The 19,202-nt window shown below is 42.0% G+C and overlaps 1 protein-coding gene and 1 long non-coding RNA gene across 2 annotated transcripts in view; both read left to right on the forward strand.

The window, feature by feature from the left end:
• Positions 1-19,202, forward strand: part of celf5a (cugbp, Elav-like family member 5a) — a gene marked incomplete at both ends in the record, with an annotated part of 186,367 nt that overhangs the window by 8,551 nt on the left and 158,614 nt on the right. Inside the window, one exon of the mRNA XM_079267346.1 lies at positions 7,833-7,915. Within this exon, the coding sequence (XP_079123472.1) occupies positions 7,833-7,915 (83 nt within the window). The remainder of the gene's footprint in view (positions 1-7,832; positions 7,916-19,202) is intronic.
• LOC306776829 lies at positions 13,458-17,582 on the forward strand. Its single transcript, XR_013771931.1, has 5 exons — positions 13,458-13,596; positions 14,531-14,656; positions 15,115-15,262; positions 15,795-15,888; positions 16,832-17,582. It is a non-coding gene; the product is annotated as an uncharacterized lncRNA (long non-coding RNA).

A 19,202-nucleotide genomic window follows, 5' to 3' on the forward strand; every position in this document is an offset into this window, starting at 1 on the left:
AAATGAAGCATAGTGCGCTGTGTTGTACTATCTAGAGCGGCAGGCAATGGGCGTGAGCCAAGTGAAAGTGATTTTATTATTTCCTTTTGCCTGGTCTTGTTTGTTTTTCCAAGAGGTTGTTACAGTACATGAAAAAGAGGAAATGCAGTGTTCTTTCTTTGACTGGTGGTGGGGGGAACCTCATATTGATTTCTGTATAAATCCCCTGGTCGGAGCAGACTTGGCTTGGGGAGGGAGGCTGGGACGACGGGCAGCTGAGACGGGACTTGGCAGGTAAACTCCTGTTGCCCTCCCAGAAGTAACACGGCAGGAGGCAGTAAGTGTGAACCTACACATTATTTACAGCTCTGTGAAACTCCATCCATTAACGGTGTCAATTAGCTTGCTCATCAGGGATGCAGGCCACTAGATGTATTTATAGATCGGGCCCCGGCTTTAATAGCAGAATAGGGATGAAGTGCACAGTCAGTCCACACAAGCCGAGGCTAACTTTAAAGACTACGGTACGGTGGAGGATGCCAAACGCCGTTTCTTAACTGTTATACAGAACCACATATTGAAAGAGTTCTGGTCAACTTGGGAATGGGCGGCCAGTTGCAATCTATCATGTCACCTCTGGAAACTGCACCCACCGCCAAGAGGCATGACCTCAGGAACTTTGTCAGGAGCTAGTTGGAACTGTATTACTGTTGTCGGCCTTCCTAATGCAACAACGCCCACGCGCCGTGTCAGCTTGTGAGAGAAATACTCTACATTTGGATTATATATGAGGAGCCACTTGTGCCCTGAGAGAATTAACCTCAGAGAGCCGCACAATAGATTGTGAGTGCAAAAGTCTATCTCTCTCCATTGTTACGATGGCTTCTTTGCCCCAGCAATGATCCTGAAACAATACACAGGGCCTCTCAGGAAGAATTTTATTGCATTCGTCACACTCATTAGGCAATGCACGCCGCACCGCATCACTCTGTAAATGGACACTTTCGCACCAGCACACAGGCAGTCCTTTGGGACGCGCTGCCTATGGATCCGTTTGACTGCTGCTCGGGGGCCAGTGCAGTCTATGTGAGCGAGTAGCAACAAATCAATGGCTGAGGTCTACTCAGGGGTCAAAGAGGATACGAGGGAGGGTCCGGGGACTATTTCTTGCCCCTCATGATGGACATCGATGCTCCTCAGCGCCAGGCGACGTTCATCCTCCCCCGGACATTGCTCAAGGTGAGGGAATGACAGGAGGGGTAGTGAAAGGAGAAATGGAGGAGGATTTGGAGCTGGATGTAGCAGAGATGAAGGGATGGAGTGATTGATGAAGGAGTGATGGAAGAGTGTAGTCAGCTTCAGGATCATGAGATGGTGACTGAGCACAGGCGCTGGCTCCCTTTAAGGTGTCCATCTGACTTAATTAAAGTTTACAGGTTACGCTATACTGCTTATATTACAGTGCTCATTACAAGCCCATTAGGCCTGGGCAGAGAAAATATTGTTGTCAGAACATTGAGTGAGATCATTTTGGAAAGTCCCTGCCAACTCCATGCTCCAGCTCGTCTTTTCCATACCCCTCAGTCTGTCCTCCTTCAATTCGTAGTCCTTCTCCCTGCACATTGCCATGATTGTTTGAGTGTGTGAACAGATTGGGGATCTTTTTTTCAAAGGTGAGGGAGTGATTATATGAGTTAAAAGCTTCTCCAAGACTGGACTGATTACCCCCTCCTCACGGTCAATCTGCGCCACTGAGCCTCCTGCCTCCCTGGCTGGCAATGATTCAGGTCATAATCACATTGTATCAGTGCTGATGATGTGTGTTTCAGCATCCGAGCCCTCCGAAAGGCTATCAGGTCCCCCGGAGCCCCACATGGCAGTAAATGAAGTAAGCAAGTAATCTACCCACAGTGACAGCATTTTCCAAAGAGTGCAAATGATGTGTGAGGGAGCAGGCGAGACTAGTGCCAAGGCTGGCTTGGTTTCTGCTACCTGCACACTTTATGGCCAAGGAAATGCCACATTGAGAGCGAGTTTACACTTTTTTCATAACACTGGGGCAGTTTGGGTCCTCTGGGGCGAGGACATGGAGAAAAGGGAGCAAAGAGGTGGAGGGAAAAGAGAGATGTTGTGGTTTAAACTAACCCTGTCTCTTTGGAATTGCATTCATGTTTGACGGTTCTGCAATACATGATTTATGCCAATGTAGAAGTTTAATGAGCTCCTGCAGTTGACGTCACAGCCCGTAGCTGTCAGTCGCTATATGGCAGGCACAAATGAATCTCTCCATGGTCCTACTTAGTCTATATAAATATCATCAACTGATGAGTTAGTTTTTTGTGAAATGCCAAAGAAACATTCAAGACCCAGAAAAAAATGCACTGTTAAAAGAACAACCACTCGCAGAGTAAAGTTTGATATGAATATGGATAATGAACGAAAACCGCTAATGGTGCAAAGGGCTTTGCCGTGATTAATAAATTACTTTCAGATTTATCCGTCTTTGAGAGCGAGCACTTGGATTTTTTACAGAAGGCAATTACTGATGAAGGAAATGAGGCATACTTCTTATAAGATGGTCTGCATCATCATTTATTATTCTTGATGAAGACTTTTTTTTAATTTATGAATTATTTACATACATTACATACTTATATTACATTTTTAAAGCATTTCACTGGTCAAAAACCGCCTTTTTGCCATTCTTATTGGCAAGAGAGAAAAAACAATTTTATTTTCTTAAATGATCTATTGAAAAAAATCTATTGAATTTCATTATCTGTAAGTATATATTTTGTTTTCGAGGGTGAAACGCAATGTCAACAATCTGTAACTTATCTTTGGCAAGAAGGAAGAACACGTTCGAACGCAACATTGTTGCCAATAAAGCTACTTTGAATTCGAGAATTTGCCAATCAGATGACACCTGTGTGCAAGGCTCGCGAGTGCGAGAGAGCTCAGGGGTGGTGGAGAGACGACGACAAACGATAAAAAAGCTGACGGAAATGTTGATAAAACTGCGGATATGTAAAGTACGATGCTACGGTGTAGCTAGTTCATAGTTGTGTGCTAAGGAGGATCCGTTCAACAAAATACGTCCCGTGAAAGCTCGCCGAAGTTGGTGAGTCACAACAATAAATAAATAAACTGTACGCCATTAGCAAACAATGCTAAAAGGGGACGTAAGCTAGTGTTTGTCAAGGGAGCAGTGCAGTTAGCGTTAGCTTACCCCTAAGGAGTTAATGGAAGCTGTGTGTGTGTGTGTGTGTGTGTGTGTGTGTGTGTGTGTGTGTGTGTGTGTGTGTGTGCGCGTGTGTACAATTACTCGGGTAACATGGACGTTTTGCTAGTCATGTCTGCACTAGTTTCATCATTCTTATTTACAAGGAGAAGGATAAAAGTTGAACTCTGTTTTATATCTTCCATTCTTTAGTATCAATTTGGGACAACTTCTATGTACGTGTAGTAGATTGTAGTGTTTATTGTGAAGGTTAATTATAATAAGTTTTTGTGTTGATTGATGTATGTATTTTTTTTTATGGAGAATTGATTTTGTGCTTGTATTCATATTTGTCCTGCAAGGCAATTTTTAAATGACAGTAAGTTCTGGCTTTGCATCATGCAAGGCGGGTTTGTTAGTTTGATCGGTAGTGAGCCCAACTAGTTAAGGGGATTTTCTTACCGCGGTGATAGGACGGTGCACCCCAACAGTTGTACACTGGATTATAGTTGGATTTAATGAGGAACTGGAATGTGTTTACGTTCGGAGGAAAAATATCAATAGTGTGAAACTGTTTTTCATCGGGAACATTGCTTATGCGCCTGATATGGAATTTTGTACATGAAAACTGATGTGTGACCAAAAAAGCCCTACGCTCCTTCCTCATTACCAGCACGAAGATATTGCTTCTCAGGGAAAAGTAAGAGTGTTGATGTTAATGTTGGCTATATTTTACTGTAACTGTGATAGTGATTTTACTGTAAGAGCTGCATTTCATTTTCATAGCTGTGACCATGCCTTAACAATATTGGGCGATGATAGATTTTGTACAATTTTTGCAGAGTTGTCCAATATTAATATTCTGTTTGCCGAATAGGTTTCTTAAACAGAGGTGATTGAGGCTTGTGTTTCATAAGCGTTTGGGTCTTTGTGTATGTGTGAAAAAGAGGGCGAGCACAGTGAAACCTCGTGGTTGCACGTACGTTGTACGTTTGTGTGTGAAAGTCCAGTGTTTATGTGCATCTGCTCATGTGACAGCTGGGTAGAGAGCTGAATATAATGTGATATTAAGCAGGTTTTGATTGTGTACTGCATGATGAAAAAACTTGAGGAGCTGCTCACAGCTGCAGAAAAAGAGACTTTAGCTGGAGTAGAATATCACTCGAGAAACACCTCAGAAAATAAAGAATTTAACCGTTGGAAAAACGGTATCTCTTTTATACGAAATACAAATTGGCAGAAAAAAGGAAGCAAAATATAAATTTTAGAGATCCCCCCATTATGTTTTTTTTGCTGCCCATACCGGTTGCTGATCCATTTGTTGTAACTAATAGAATATATACTGTTAGTGTGTAATATAGAATTGAGACACAGTCGGTTTGTTAATTGAATACGTGTGCCTGAAAGAAGTGCTTACACACGGTAAGAGGATCAGATGTCTGTGCGAGTATCCATGGGTTTTATCAATAGGGCCTCCAAATGTGACAAAACAATTAGTACAATACAGTATCCTACTGTGCAGCAAACACACACAGGGTTTTGGTAATGGAGAGCCTGAGCCACGGTGAATGTAAATGGCTGCTGTCACCAAAGCTATACAGTGTCCTCCACTACTCACTCTCTCTAACGTTCTCTCTCTCGCCCACTCACTCACTCTCTCTCTCTCCCCCATGTAAGACTCGTTAATTACATGCCAATTCAACACAGTGGAGCTGGAGAGACTCAGCCCTCTTTTTCCCCCCAGTACACGCACACACACACCGCACACACTTAAAAATATATCATCAAGAAATAAGAGACGAGAGGAGTGGAGTTGGCATTGACGAAGAGGAAGAAGTCGGGAACGGAGGAGAGAGAGGAGGGAAAGGGAGCAGAGAGGAGTGAAGGGATTTCTCCTCTTTGGAGCTGAAATCAATGTGTGAGATAAGGCTGTTTTAGGTTTCTATCAGATGATGCAGAGGATCATCGCCTCACAATGGCTTACCCCATTGCTGTGTCAGCAGGCTCCGATTACACCGGCTTTTTGTTGTGTTTCAAACTATTTCATCATGCGCCCCCCCCCCCCCCCCCCCCCCCCCCCCTCACACTTTAGCACTTGGTATGCAATGCAGCACTGGCAATTTGTACGTGTTTGGATTCCAATTATGGAGTTGTTAAAGCTTTTTTCGCCTGTGGCCTGCAAATTCTTATTAAGCCATACATTAAAGAGCACAGAATCACATTTAAATGGAGTTCATGTTTCCCTTTTGTTTGCCAGTGTTGTGGTTGTTGTTAATTTATTCTCAGTGCCCGATGCATTACACAAATGAATTGTGTTTGTGATTGTGATGCAAAATACTTGTTGCTTATTCAGAGATGGGGCCAGCGTTTGTCAAGTAAACCAACAACAACAAGCCCAGAGAGAGTGAAAAAGAGAGAAAACAAGCACCAAAATGGAGCCATTCCCTCCTATTACCCTCAGCCATTTGAGAAACAAACAAACCCAAAACCGCAGTCTTGGAATTTTCTATTTTTCTTTTACAAGCTGAAGAGAGAGAGGGAATGAGACAGCAGCGTGAGTGATTGAATGATTTGGCTGGTGGCCATCGGAAATCATTAGGTTAGGGTTGCTGGGACAAGGGAGGCTATGAGGAGGGCTGCACCGCGACACCAACGCTACAGTCAGCCACCTCAAAGGTCACAACCCTGGACAGACTCCATCACTAGCTGTCTTTCTCATACTGAAAGGCATGGCAGGGTGCCGACTGACTGTCCCAAACAGAAGGCGGAGCTTCATGGAATGGTCTTATCCTTTCTGTATGTACAAGGGGAGGTTTGCAGCTACATGAACGCATTTGGCGACACCTTAGGCTTAAAGCATCAATGCAAAACAGGTTATGGGTCAATAAATGGATCAGTGACTGACATGACATTTTAGCCCTCCTTTTTGATGCAAGGGTCACTGAAATGTCATTAAAAGATGCACATGAACGAGCACACGACAAGAATGGATGGTGAATGTTTAGAGTGGTTAAAGTGATCTCGTACGCAACAAGGAAAACGAATTTGAATATTGTCTGTGTAAAGACTCTTAATACATAACCACCCACTGAATACATTTGGCTGTTGAAATGAATACATTTGGCTGATCCAAAATGCAGTGGCTGCTAATAAACCATCTTCAGAGCGGCGGAAATATGATGCATGGTAACTCGTATGAACCTCATTAATAGAACACAAGCAAATCTATTTATTCAGAGAGTCAGGGGGAAAATGATTGCCTCAATACTCCATCTGGTTTCTCTCCACCTCTCGTCCTCCCTGCCTTTTCTCTCCTCCTCTTTTCTCTTCTGCTCTTTTCTTCTCTTCTTTATGTATTCAGTGATTTTGACAGATGTGGTGTGTGTGCACGCATGGCAGCACTCGCCCTGGAGAGTTTTAACACCCCCTCCTGTCCTCTCTTCTTCTCTGGCACTATCTCCCTCCTTCCTCCATCCCTACGCTGATCTCATCTCTTCTTCTCTGCTTCCCCCTCCCCAATACTCTCCTGCAGTTTCTTTTGTCTCCGCTGCTGTCACAACTGTTCAGGGTGGGGACGCTGGCCAGGAGCTTTTGACAGGACATGGCACTAGGGATGGGGAGGCTGGACAGGCCTGGCAATTCATCCACAGAATTCTCAGCTCATCTCATACCTTTTTTATTGTGGTTTTGTTTTTTTCTCCTCTCCCCTTGCCATATGTAGCCTGATTTCGTGCCCATTTTCATTGTTTTCACTCACTCAGAAGACCCTGTACGTTCAATTACTGCACATAAGAAATCATGATATTTCGAGATGCCAGTTTTCACCTGGTTGACTTTGATCAGGGGCCGGCCGGTCAGTCTCATATTTTCACATTTTGCCCATTGTATTTAAAAATGTGTTCTGCCGCCGCATGATGGCTGTAAAGCGGCACCGACTGTAATGTCACAGCCACACACGTCTCGGTGTGGAAGTTCTTGAGCGCGACTGAAGAAGACATAAAGCTTGCAATCTGTCACAACTGCCAAGTCGTGGAAAAATAAGCCGTGGAGAAACAACCGTAAAAACATTTGTAACAAATAACTTAATCACTTGTTACATTGTAGTTCATTCCCATAAATGCTGCACAGAATAATTGCAGTTACCAGCTCGTCTGTCGACAGCACAGTGCTAAACAGCTAACATTGACGGAGGTAGCTTACAATATTTAAATAAAACTACTAAAGCCAAGAACTTTAACAAAGTCAAATGAAAACATTCAGAATTTTTGGTTGGTTTGGTTGGATGATTTACATATTGTTTTTCTGGGATTGTTGGTGAAAAAAGTTACACTCTAGCCTTGTAAGTTATCGTTCTTAGAAAGAAAATCTAAATCTGCACATCAGTGTCAAAAACAATTGGAAATCTGGAAAATTGCAATCTTTAATATTGAAACAGCTCAAACATTCTATTTGAAATGCTTTGTAATTGTATCACTGTCCTAATATTCTTAGTTGATATTTCTTTGAAAGTGCTGCGTCTTTTTTGTAATATTTTAAATATATTTTCTACGTTGTTTTTGTTTGTTTGATTCAGATTTTGTTCTTGTTTAGTGTAATCCTAAGAACGTTGCTATGTGGTGTGGCTCTGTTGCAGGTTGCGCATTCCTCACCTACTGCGCCCGAGAGTCGGCCATCAAAGCCCAGAACGCCCTCCATGAACAGAAAACACTGCCAGGGGTAAGTGTCTGTCTCTCTCCTCCTCTTCTTACTCTCGCCCGTCTCGCTCTATGGTGGTCAGCCATGCCATCTGCACCCGGCCGCACACCAGCCGGCGTGCTCCTCGTACAGTCCCAGAGATGAAAAACACGTTGGAAGGCATTCAATCGATAGCTCAGCCTTTTGAAGGCCCGGTTTCAACTTTTCCATGTGTCCGTTCTCCAGGCGATATTGCCAGCATTGATTAGACCCACTCAGACTCACACGTATGAAGCAATAGCATAGAATGAATGGAAAAGTGCTGTCAACAGAAAACCGTCACAGCTTAGATTAACCGGTATAGAGATAAATCGAAAATCACCCTATAGCCTTTTAATTTGTGCTTAAAGCATCGGCATTGGCATGAATTAGAATCAACCGCACAGCACTAGTTACACCCGACATCAATATCTGTGTGTGTGTGTGTGTGGAGCCTAAGCCCTGCACTCGGCGAAACACGAGAGCAGAAGATCGTAATGTACGTGTGAAATTTTAGCAGCGGCGCTCAGAATTTTTAATGCATAATGAATACAGGGGACACACTGAATTTGTGTTATTGAGTGTAAATGCTTTTCCGGGTGAGTATGTACACCTGTGCATAGCTGCATCTGTCAGATCCTCACAAGTGTGGAAATAATGCAGAGGTGGCTCCCCACAGAGGCAGCGCGGCTTAACATGGCCAGATCAAGCCTGCACCGGGGAGGAACATAAGTAAAGATCCCCTCTCCTTACCCCCAACCCTCGGATAGGAGGCGCAGAGCATGAGAAACCCAGCCAAAAGGCAGATGTTTCTGTTAAACATGCAAATGCAACTACCACAAACTTTGAACATTTTTCTGGTGGCTTTCATGAAAAACAAGTTGTTTCGTTTATCCTGCAAATTAGCTGAGCGCGAGACTGCAGGGCGCTATTTTCCTTCTTTTTCCTCTGCATTTGAATAATAACACGGAAGACAGAGAAAGGGGGGGGGGGGAAGTTATTTCACATCATGCCAGAGGATGTGTTCATGAGAGTTCATAAGAGTGTTCAGCAATATGTTAAAGAAGGAGGAATCTCTGATTATTTCACTGTTTTTGTCCATTGTCTGGCTTTCTAGTACGCTTCTCTGTCACGTCTCATCGTCATTAATAACATCCCCGCCTGCCAGATTGGCAGGGAGACCGTAAGGGTTGACCGACCTCTGGGATTAAATGGTTGATGTGGGCGAATGTATAACTGAGGGGCATGAGTGCACAGACATAAACGCTAACAAGTCCGATGCCCTTGCCTGCACACTCCTTTTCTTCGGGTGCGTTTCGTAAATCCAATCTGATGCTTAACACCTAAATGACTGAGTGCTGTTGTTCGAAGAAACGGAGCCTTTATTTCTGTATGAATTAACACATAGGTACGATAAAATGGATGAAAGAAAAACTTTCCTATCGATGTCTCTTGTGCAAGAGCCTGTTGTTTCCAGTGAGGATGACATCAGACTGTAACAACATGCACATGAAAATACTAGTGCTGGGCAAGTTAGCGCGTTAATTTCGCGTGAACGCATTCATTAATTAACGCCGACAATTATTTTATCGTGCGTTAACGCATTTTGAAAATTGATTATAATTGTTTTCATTGAAAGACAAGAGACAATACATATACATAACAACAAGATGATGACAAGAACAGTGGGATAAAAGCCAGCAAACATCCTATAGTCAGTTGCGGTAAAGTCAGCAGACACTCAGATCTCCGTGGTCCACTCAGCAGACACTTACATGTTAGTGCACCTCTATGCTGAAATTCACGGTAAACGCATTTAAACGGCAGATCGGGAGCGAGCGAAGGGCTTTGAAAGTTAGCGGAAACATTAACGTGAGACAACATCCGGTTTCTTCAGACGAACATCCGGTTTTCAGAATAAGATGCCAACAAAGTATGGATTATATTCACATTAAGTATAAAACATGCTACCTGCATCTCGTGAACGAAATGTTATTGCCCTTTTGTTCATCTAGCAGTACTTTTAAAATAAAAGTGCGCAATACACTACTTTTGAATTCATTCTTCAACTTTGCCATAACAATGCGATTAATCGCGATTAAATATTTTAATCGTTGCCCAGCACTAGAAAATACGTTTTAAAACATTGACGACAGCTAACGTTAGCAGAAAGCCAGTTAGCTTAGCTAAAGGTTTTATTAAATATTATGCCAAACAAGTAACTTTCACACATTCATTGCCCTTGGTGCTTTGCCCAGAGTACGTTCTGCTGCTCTGAGAGTGTGGTTCTCTGAATGACCGGAGGGTACGTTCCAACAGCGCTTAAAATTTACAAACTGTCCAGTTTGTGCCAGAGTGCGCTCCGGTGCTCTGAGTGACAAAGGCACCCCCTAGTGTGTTCTTAGAGAGATCTCCAAATCATCTGAAAGGTTGAACAAGAACCCGAATAGAGTTCTGTAAACATAATTACTGTACACAGTATCACTAAAAGGCTCTCAATTTGAAATTCAGAGCGGAGGGATTGCCTCCACACAGCTCTCAGCATGAAGACTGCTGAGCCGGCGGCTGGCAGGCAGTGGTGCTAACATCGCAGTGATGACGGCGCTAAAAGCGCTAACCTGGTGAGAACCGGAGGGTGAGTGTTACGCTTCCACGACGACGGTCTGGACGGCGTTATCAGCCGTAACTGCCATTTGAGCACAGTGCAGAGCGGCGGTGATTAACATGCATGTTTCTTTTAAAACATGAATGTGAATGCTTTTATCCATTCACAGTTATCAAATAACATCAAAGACTGCAGTTAATCATAAACGCAGTGGTTGTATAGATATGAATGGTGATGACACGGCAAAAAAGTCGCACCCACGATGCCTGGTAAATGAGCTTTACAGGGTGCCGTAAAAGCTCACGGTTGAAACTGCGAGTCCACCCTCACCCCGGGCCTCTCCAAGCCGATCTGGAGCCGGGCCTGGCGCGCTGTCACGGAGAGAGGTCCCACGAGGGGATCCCCCCACAACGAGCAGCCGTCCCTGACCCGCAGAGATTGAAGTGCAAAAACATTTCCAGTTCATTATGAATGAAGGGCCTGGACTGTCGAGGTAATTAATGTGAAACACTGAAGGTTATAACGAAGACCTGCAAATTATTATATTCAATCAGAGCGAAGGAGACGAGTGGCGAGAAGACAGCAATGTGGGCACTGCAGCAGTGTGTGCAGGTGTGTGTATCAGGTGGCTGTCGGAGAGAATAGAGAGGGAGACAGTGCAGCTGGTTCAGTTGTATCGATAGTGAAAAGTATGTACTAATGTATCGATGAACGACTCTTCCAAATCTTGAGTCTAAAGTCTTTTGAGGACGAGTCGCAAGTCACTGTATGCGCAGAATCGAGTACCCATCTCTGACATGCACACACAAGTTCAGTAACTTTGCCGAAAATAAAACCCCTTGTACCCTTCAGTCCCGCTTCAGCCCCCCTGCTGTCATCTCCAGCGATGTCCACCCCACATCCTCCCCCGGCTCCCCTATGTCCCTTTGCTCCGGCGCCGCTGCTCTTCCTGAGACAGTAGCGTGTCATAGAAATGTAACAGCCAGACGTCGATGGGTGCCAGGCCTCACAGACGAGGCTGCGCTGCTGTTCCTTTTCCTTCAGCTTCACTCACACACACACACACCAAGGAAACAGGGTGCATGCTATACTACAGCATCCACACTTAACACAAGCAGCTACAACGCCAGCTAATCACAATTACAGTAGCTTGTCAGGGTCCCGAAACATCCCATAGACCCTGCTCACCTATTAATGAACCAACAGCTGGGGAGAGATGTATTCAACAATTTAATTGAAAGAAAGAACATATCATCCGACACATTTTACAGCAAATGCCATGCCGCATTGGGCTTTGTGTGTTTGTGTGTGTGTGTGTAAAAATATGTGTTTGTGCATTTGACTGCCTCCCATCGTCTCTCCTGTCCCTCTCTCTTGAGCCTCCATGCTCCTAAATCGTTTGTGATATGACCCCTGTTGCTTCACTGCTTGATGGTAAGTAGATATGCCAGTTGTTTGTTTGCAAAATCCTGCTTGATATGCAGTTTGCCAGGGGCTACGCTGTAATTAATGTAACCTACGAATCCTCCAGAGATGAGTTACGAGTTATTAACGTCTGCGTTTTTGTCGTTAACCGCTGCATTGCTGCTCGGCTTGGAACAGTCTGGTTACCTGCTTATCTTTTACTTTAAATGTTTTGAATTAATTATTGAATTAAAATAGCCACCAAAATCCTGCTGGACTTTGCTCATTGCTAATGAGTAGAACCATGTTTGAAAAGTGTAAAACCGAACTCATTCAGAGCCCTTTGCTTGAACACAGAGCAACAACAAGACCACCCGCATACACATGGACACCAACATGCACACGCTTTATGAGCTGGAACTCTTCAGCAGCTGGAAGGCTTGTTCACACCCTGTGTGTGTGTGTGTGTGTGTGTGTGCGCTGTGACGTCCCTGGGCAAGAGCAAATATTTCAAATACTTTAAAGTAGTAATGACCCGTACGATGTCACCCATGGCTGATTTTCTATCACCTGTGGTTACTGTTGGTAATGGAAAGTACATTTTAAAATCCAGAGTCCAGTTCGACTGTCGAGAGGATTTGTGTTTTAATACACTACAACCATGTTTTCCAATGTGGTACTCACGACCAAACGTTTCCTTCGTCTTCCGTGTCACGTCTGGTGCGTATACGTGGATCGTTTTCTTTGATTCACTTGTGTGTGTATGTACTTCAAATCCTCTGCAGGAAAGGTTCGCTCCTCCAAAACAATAACTACTAAATAGAGAGGCAATTACAGAATGTTAACTAATTGGATTTATACTGTTGAAAAAATGGGTTTGGGTGTTAAAGATTCTAACTTAAAGGACTGCATTTTAAGTTGTCAGTTACTTTAAGAATTAAATGATTGTTATACACTGCCATATGTTTGTGTACACTCAGATATATGCACACTCTAAAAAGCCCAACTTCAAATTTGTTGTACTAACACCTTTTTTAAAGTTGAGTCAACAAATCCCTTTGGAAAAAGTTGAGCTAACTCAAAATGTCAACTTTACTAATAAGGAGTGCAGTCCACTGAAACTTTTAAGTCGAGAAAACTCAGCATAGTGGTTTGGGCATCTGCTGAGGTAACTAAGGCCACTGTGCATGGGTAGATTTTAGTAAATATATACATGTACATATATGTATGTATGTGTGTATATATATATATATACTATAATTATATATTTTAAATAATAAAATAAAATAAATAAAACATTATTTTCTTTAGCCCCTGTTAAGATACCATTATGTTTAAATACCTTATTTGTTTAGATTTGATTTGATTGACATTTACTTTTTATACCTAAATCTTATATGTGTAAGAATGTTCATGATCTGCTGAATGTCTGTTGACAATGTTCAATAAAGTTCAATCAAGAAAAAAAAAAAAAACCAACCGCCACAAATTCAGGAGAAGAAGAAGAAGAAGCAGCACCAGTAGCAGCAGAAGAAGAAGAAGAAGAGAGGGAAAAAAACGTCACTGCGCTACACCAGTGCCTTCGGTTAGAGATAACGTTAGTAAGTCCACGCTGGTCCACGTCAGCTCAAGTGTTGCTGCAGCATGCTGTCTACCTTGATCACAAATTAACAAGGTAAGGCTGTGTATGTTCTGGAGTGTGTTTGCTAACGGGCTGGTCAGCGAACATGTTCTTTTTTTAATGCAAAAGTTAACATTAAGAAGTTTACAATGTGACGGACCCCACCCTATTTTTCACGTGTTCATAATGTCATGTGTAATTTAACGATAATGACCCGCGGCTTGCGGTTTTGCATGGTCGAGTGAATTTGCACATATTAAAGTTAACGTCTGTACTAGCTAAAGCTACTACGTTGTATGCACGTGCACAATGTTATAGCGCCGTATGCTAACGTTACATTGGTTGGTTTCTGTTAGCTAGCTGACATGTTGCTGCAAAGTGCTTCGCCGTTCGTTAGTGTTGGTGGCGTTGAAACACGAGGGCTTTAGCATGCTAGTTTAAGTTACTCGCGCGCGTGTACCATTGAGGTGCACTCGATACCTTCCAGGTAATGAAGTAGGCATAAAGCAACACGCCGTTCTTTTGTGCACCCAATTTATTTGTGTTACTCGTAAGACTCCTTGACCTATGCTTTTCCTTCCCTGATGATACAAAACAAATATGCATGAATACACATTTAAAAATACTCAGCAAAAGGGGGGATGAAGGTTCTGTTGCTTTTCGTGGTCACCCCCTTCCTTCCATCACTCATAGTATTGTTTGTCATTATGATAAAACCATTTTAATGACTTGCTCCTTTACACACTTAAGGTAAACATAGTTAGAGGTTAGTGGAATCATCTTTTACATTCTCAGTTCTCAGTGTACATTTAATAAATCATGGCAAACTGCTTTTCTGTTTTAGTAAAAAATGTACCATTACTCCTTGGCAATAAATATTTCCCATCTTTGAGCAACTTTGAAAATAAGGGGATGTGAAGCTGTTAGGTTTGCATGGAGTTTTGACAACTATGCACATTGTTAACATGTTCTTATCTTTCCTTCATAGGATTTGGATGCAAGTTTTTCCACCCCAGTCAAGATGTCCTCTGAAAGCATTACAGACATTACCAGGCGTGACTCTAACCACTCCCGTGCCTGTATACAGCCTGCACCTGAACTTTCAAGACAACTGGTGCGTTAAAATCCCACCTTTCAAGAGTACATAAACAGTCTGGTAAACCTAAAGTGCAGGTCACATTTTGTTGTGAATTGTGTGACTGTAAGGTCCTCTGTGCTCCAGAAAAATGCATAGGCCATCTCAGGGCTCATTTGAAGCAGCATGTGACTGTTGTCTATTCAAAAACTGTGAATTTACAAGTAATGTCCTTCAGTAGTCATGTAAGCCGGTAACAAATCCGGTAAGTACAAATCTTACAGTGTTAATTATTTTAGATAATCTGTAATATCTCCAACAACTCCAACTGATCTACCAGAAGCAGATGAAGAATTGCCTGCAGAGTGCAATGATCCACAGGCTACTGTTGGTTGTTCTGAAATAGAAAGCAGCATGTATCTAATGCCTTTGGACAATTGTACAATTGAACATAAACTTGCATCATTGTTTCTTTACATGCAAACTGTTTTGTGCAGAGTTCTACAGAATTACTCGAGTGGACCTGAAGAAGATCTTCCTGTCATCATTGGATGCACACTCATCGCAGCTTATTAAGCTGTACAGATCACGCCGCGGAACATTGGAAAGGACATGAGGATCCTTCTAGACACCTTTGATGAACAGGTAATCAATAAGTAGGAAGTGCATGTGGTATAGCAGGGGTCCTCAATTAGATTTGAACTGGGACCAAAAACTGGGGGACAGACGAGGGGCATTTTCACAATTATTTAGTCCGACACAAGACATCAATTATGAAACTATGCAAACCATAACATTGGAGCAGAGCATTTACCATCAGATCACCCTTTAATATTCCAGTTTGTCTTACAAAATAAATATGAATACACGTTAATGTTCACAGGTGTATTGTATTGTTTGACTTAATTGACATTTCAAATTGGTGATTTCGGAGATGAAAAGCAAGAGAGCGTTACTGTGTTTTCACCCTTAAGCTGTGTCCAAAAACATGATGCCCATATATACAGTGGTAAAATATAGGTTAATTTAGTTAGTGAATACAGCCAACCTGAAATGCATGCGACAATGCTGGAAGCAGTTTGCCAAATGCCTTTGTCTTCTATAGTTTGCATTGAATTTTTTGAATTTTAATTATTATGAATATATACATTTTTAATCTTCATTTTGTATCTTTCAGACAACTGATGTGCTTGCCCACAGAAACTCTACAGCTCTATGGGGTCTACCGTTCTTTGATGGCGAAGCCGGACGGCTTTCTGAAGAAATATCTGGTAAGACTAATGTGTCAATGTCATTTAGGTTGCACATTGAGCAAGAAAACACGAATGCAAACTTTCATCAAACCCTCATTTCTACTTCACTGTTACTTTGTTATTCCACCTAAATAGTTTAATAAGTGTAACTTTACAGTTTTTAACATTTCATTTCATGTGATATCGTCAATACTGGCAATATTACTGTAGCATCAAGGTTACATGTGAGTGTGGTGCCTGCATCACATGCATTTTGTAACAGCAATTCTCCTTCAAATTTACTGGTAACATTTATAATTCCAAGCCCAAATTAGTCATGGGTTTTGAGACCTCGTATACAGTGCATTCAGAAAGTATTTAGACCTGTTGAAGATTTGTCTGACTTAAAAATGATGCATGTACATATTTGAGTGTTTTTAATTGTAAAGTCATTCTCTGTCAGTGCATTTTCAAAGTCAAAATACCTTTTTGGTTAGCTAATCTTTTTAAGAAAATAAAACTAAAAAAGTCCCTACACAACATTAGCACCCTTTGCTGCTACATGTCTTTAGAGTAAGAATCTGGCAGATTTGGAGTGATTTTGTCCATTGTTTTATGGCAGATTTGCTCCAGTTCCTTCAGGTTTTTGTCACTTATTGAATCGAAGGAAGCCTGTACAGTGAGCAAATGTTTCCCTGTATTCTGCTCTATCTATTTATTTATTTATTTAATGACAAGACACGACATTCAGAGTATGAATATTTAAATATTAAAATACTATAATACAAATGTGTAGGGGGTGAATATGGTATGAAAGTGGTATATTTTTGTTTTTAAAATCTGCAGAAAATTTACCAACCAAAAATGTATTTTGACTTTTCAAATGTATTGTTACAGAATGGGAACGAAAAAAAAGAGAATTTTAAAGAGGGGGTGAATATTTATGAAAGTCTCTCTATGCTTGTTTTTCTTTAAAATACAGACCCGGAGGAATTTTGCGTCAAGGGAGTTGAACTTGGAATATTCAGTTGTTGAAGATGGCGTTGGGGTGGTCCGCTCAAGTCCAACAACAATAAGCATCGCCCTGGTTATTGAGGAACGGATTGTCCTGGAGGATGTATGCGACTTCCCAACCGCATTTGCCCTTTTGTTTGGGCTCATCCAGGCTCTTAACCTGGACTATCCGAAGGACTTACGGTACACATTTTTTAAGTAATTCAAAAGGTGTTCATGAACCTTGGTACCCAGTGCTCTACCCGGGTTCAGGCCTTAAAGAACAGTTTGCTGAAGTAGCCTGCCATATCTAAACCACGCCTATGGTCTTGACTGGATTTTCATGAGGGACTGAAATGTCACCAACTTGACCAAATGCCGATGGTATGAGTTGACCAAATTGGTCAACACCCTTAAGTGTTAGATGTTTAACAAGTTTATTATTTGTATATACTTTGTATATAACAGCTGAACTATCCACTGCTGGTCCTGCGCTTTAGGTGTATTATAATTTTAGTTTATTGTTGTTACTGCCACATAGCGCCATGCAGACACATATTTGCATTTCTTTTTGTTTTGACTGAGTATTAGGACGGAACTTTAGTCTGTGTCTTTGGGTTTAAAATGGCATGAAGTAGAGATTATAAGGATGTTGACCCCCTGCTGTCTACTATTCAAGTGTTGAAATTGAAAGACAATATTGTTTTGCAAGCAAATAACTTATTGTTATTAAACATTTTGTGTTTTACGATGTTTTTCTTTTCTTTAACGGTGTACATTTCCAATTAATTAAAAATGAAGGCTGTATAGAAAGAAAAGTTGAGTATACTTAAAAAGGTTAAGCAACCAGCTGCAAAGGCTTTTTTGAGTATGCTCAACTAAGTTGTGTCAACTTAGGATAAGAAGTTAACTCAAAGTGCTATTTTAAGTTTCTCAAACTTATTACTATTCAGACCTACTTATGTACTTAAGTTAACATAACTTAAAATATTGAGTTTGATCCTCACGTCTACTCATGTACTTAAGTAAAGAACACTTGAAATATCAAGTTTGAGAAACTTAAAATAGCACTTTGAGTTAACTTCTTATCCTAAGTTGACACAACTTAGTTGAGCATACTCAAAAAAGCCTTTGCAGCTGGTTGCTTAACCTTTTTAAGTATACTCAACTTTTTTTTTTTTAGAGTGCAGTTAACACACACACAGACCCAGTGTCCTCTTATTATCGGTAAGAAGTGCTTGTTTTCTCGGATGTTATTATCCATGTCCCCCTGTTACACATTAGCTGCTACCAGTATGGCCTAATGGAAGTGTACTGGACTGGAATATAGATTCCTGCGGTGAGGTGTGATGGGAACCTTGGGGACACGAGTGCCTGACATAAGTTTGGCCACCGAATAGGAGAAGCTCTGACAGTTTACCAGGTGTGTGTTGCTTGGCCCCATTATCTGTGTATGGTTGTGTTTGTGTGGTAAGCTGGCTTTGCATCGCAGCCAGCCCTATGTAGATACAGATAGCAGAGTATAAAGGTGGGAAGAAAAACATGTGCACATGGCATCTTGCCGTGATCACGCACCGCCCACTACAGCGAGGCTCGAATATATTATTTGTTTGCTGTTTCGTGCTTGTTTGCTGCTGATGGCGATGCGCTACTTTCTACATTACATAACCATACAAGTGCCTTTGTCTATGTGAATACATGCTTGCATAATTTGTTCTTCAAATATATACAACAGAAGCACTGCAAGTTAAGGAGCAGCAGCTGTTTTGAGGGCTGCAATTTACAATTATTATCATTATCAATTCATCTGTCAACTATTTTCTGGATTCATTGATTAGTTGTTTGTTCCTAGAGCCCAGTAGTGCATCCTCAATTGTCCAGTTTTTTCCACAACTCAAAGATATTCAGTTTACTGTCAGAAAGGAGGAAAGAAACGAGATATTTAATCTTGGCAGCTCTAGCAGTTTCACCAGCAGTTGGTTGGTGTGTGGGCTCATGGGTCTCACAGCTCACTACACAAGCTTGCAGGAGATTTACTCCACCCTGCTCAGCATCATGACCAAATCCTGCATCCTTCACACACTATCCCCCAACCTATCTCCCTCCCTCAATCCCCCACCCCCCCCCCCCTCTCTCTCCTCAAACTCTCTGTCCTCTCACTCCTCAAATCCAGCAGATCCAAGAAATAACCTCAGTCGCTGCAGCAAGTCTATTTGCTGTAGCTCAGAACAACATGCCGCCCTTCCCTTTTTGTCACGCTAGCATTGTGTACAACAGTGATTGTCTTGGAGAGGCAAGGGTTGGAAATGTGTTGTGCTGCATGCGTTGCCTCTGAGTTTCAGTACGGCTCGTCCTGGGGT

The sequence above is a fragment of the Melanostigma gelatinosum genome, assembly GCF_949748355.1.
Source record: "Melanostigma gelatinosum genome assembly, chromosome: 4".
Lineage (NCBI taxonomy): Eukaryota > Metazoa > Chordata > Actinopteri > Perciformes > Zoarcidae > Melanostigma > Melanostigma gelatinosum.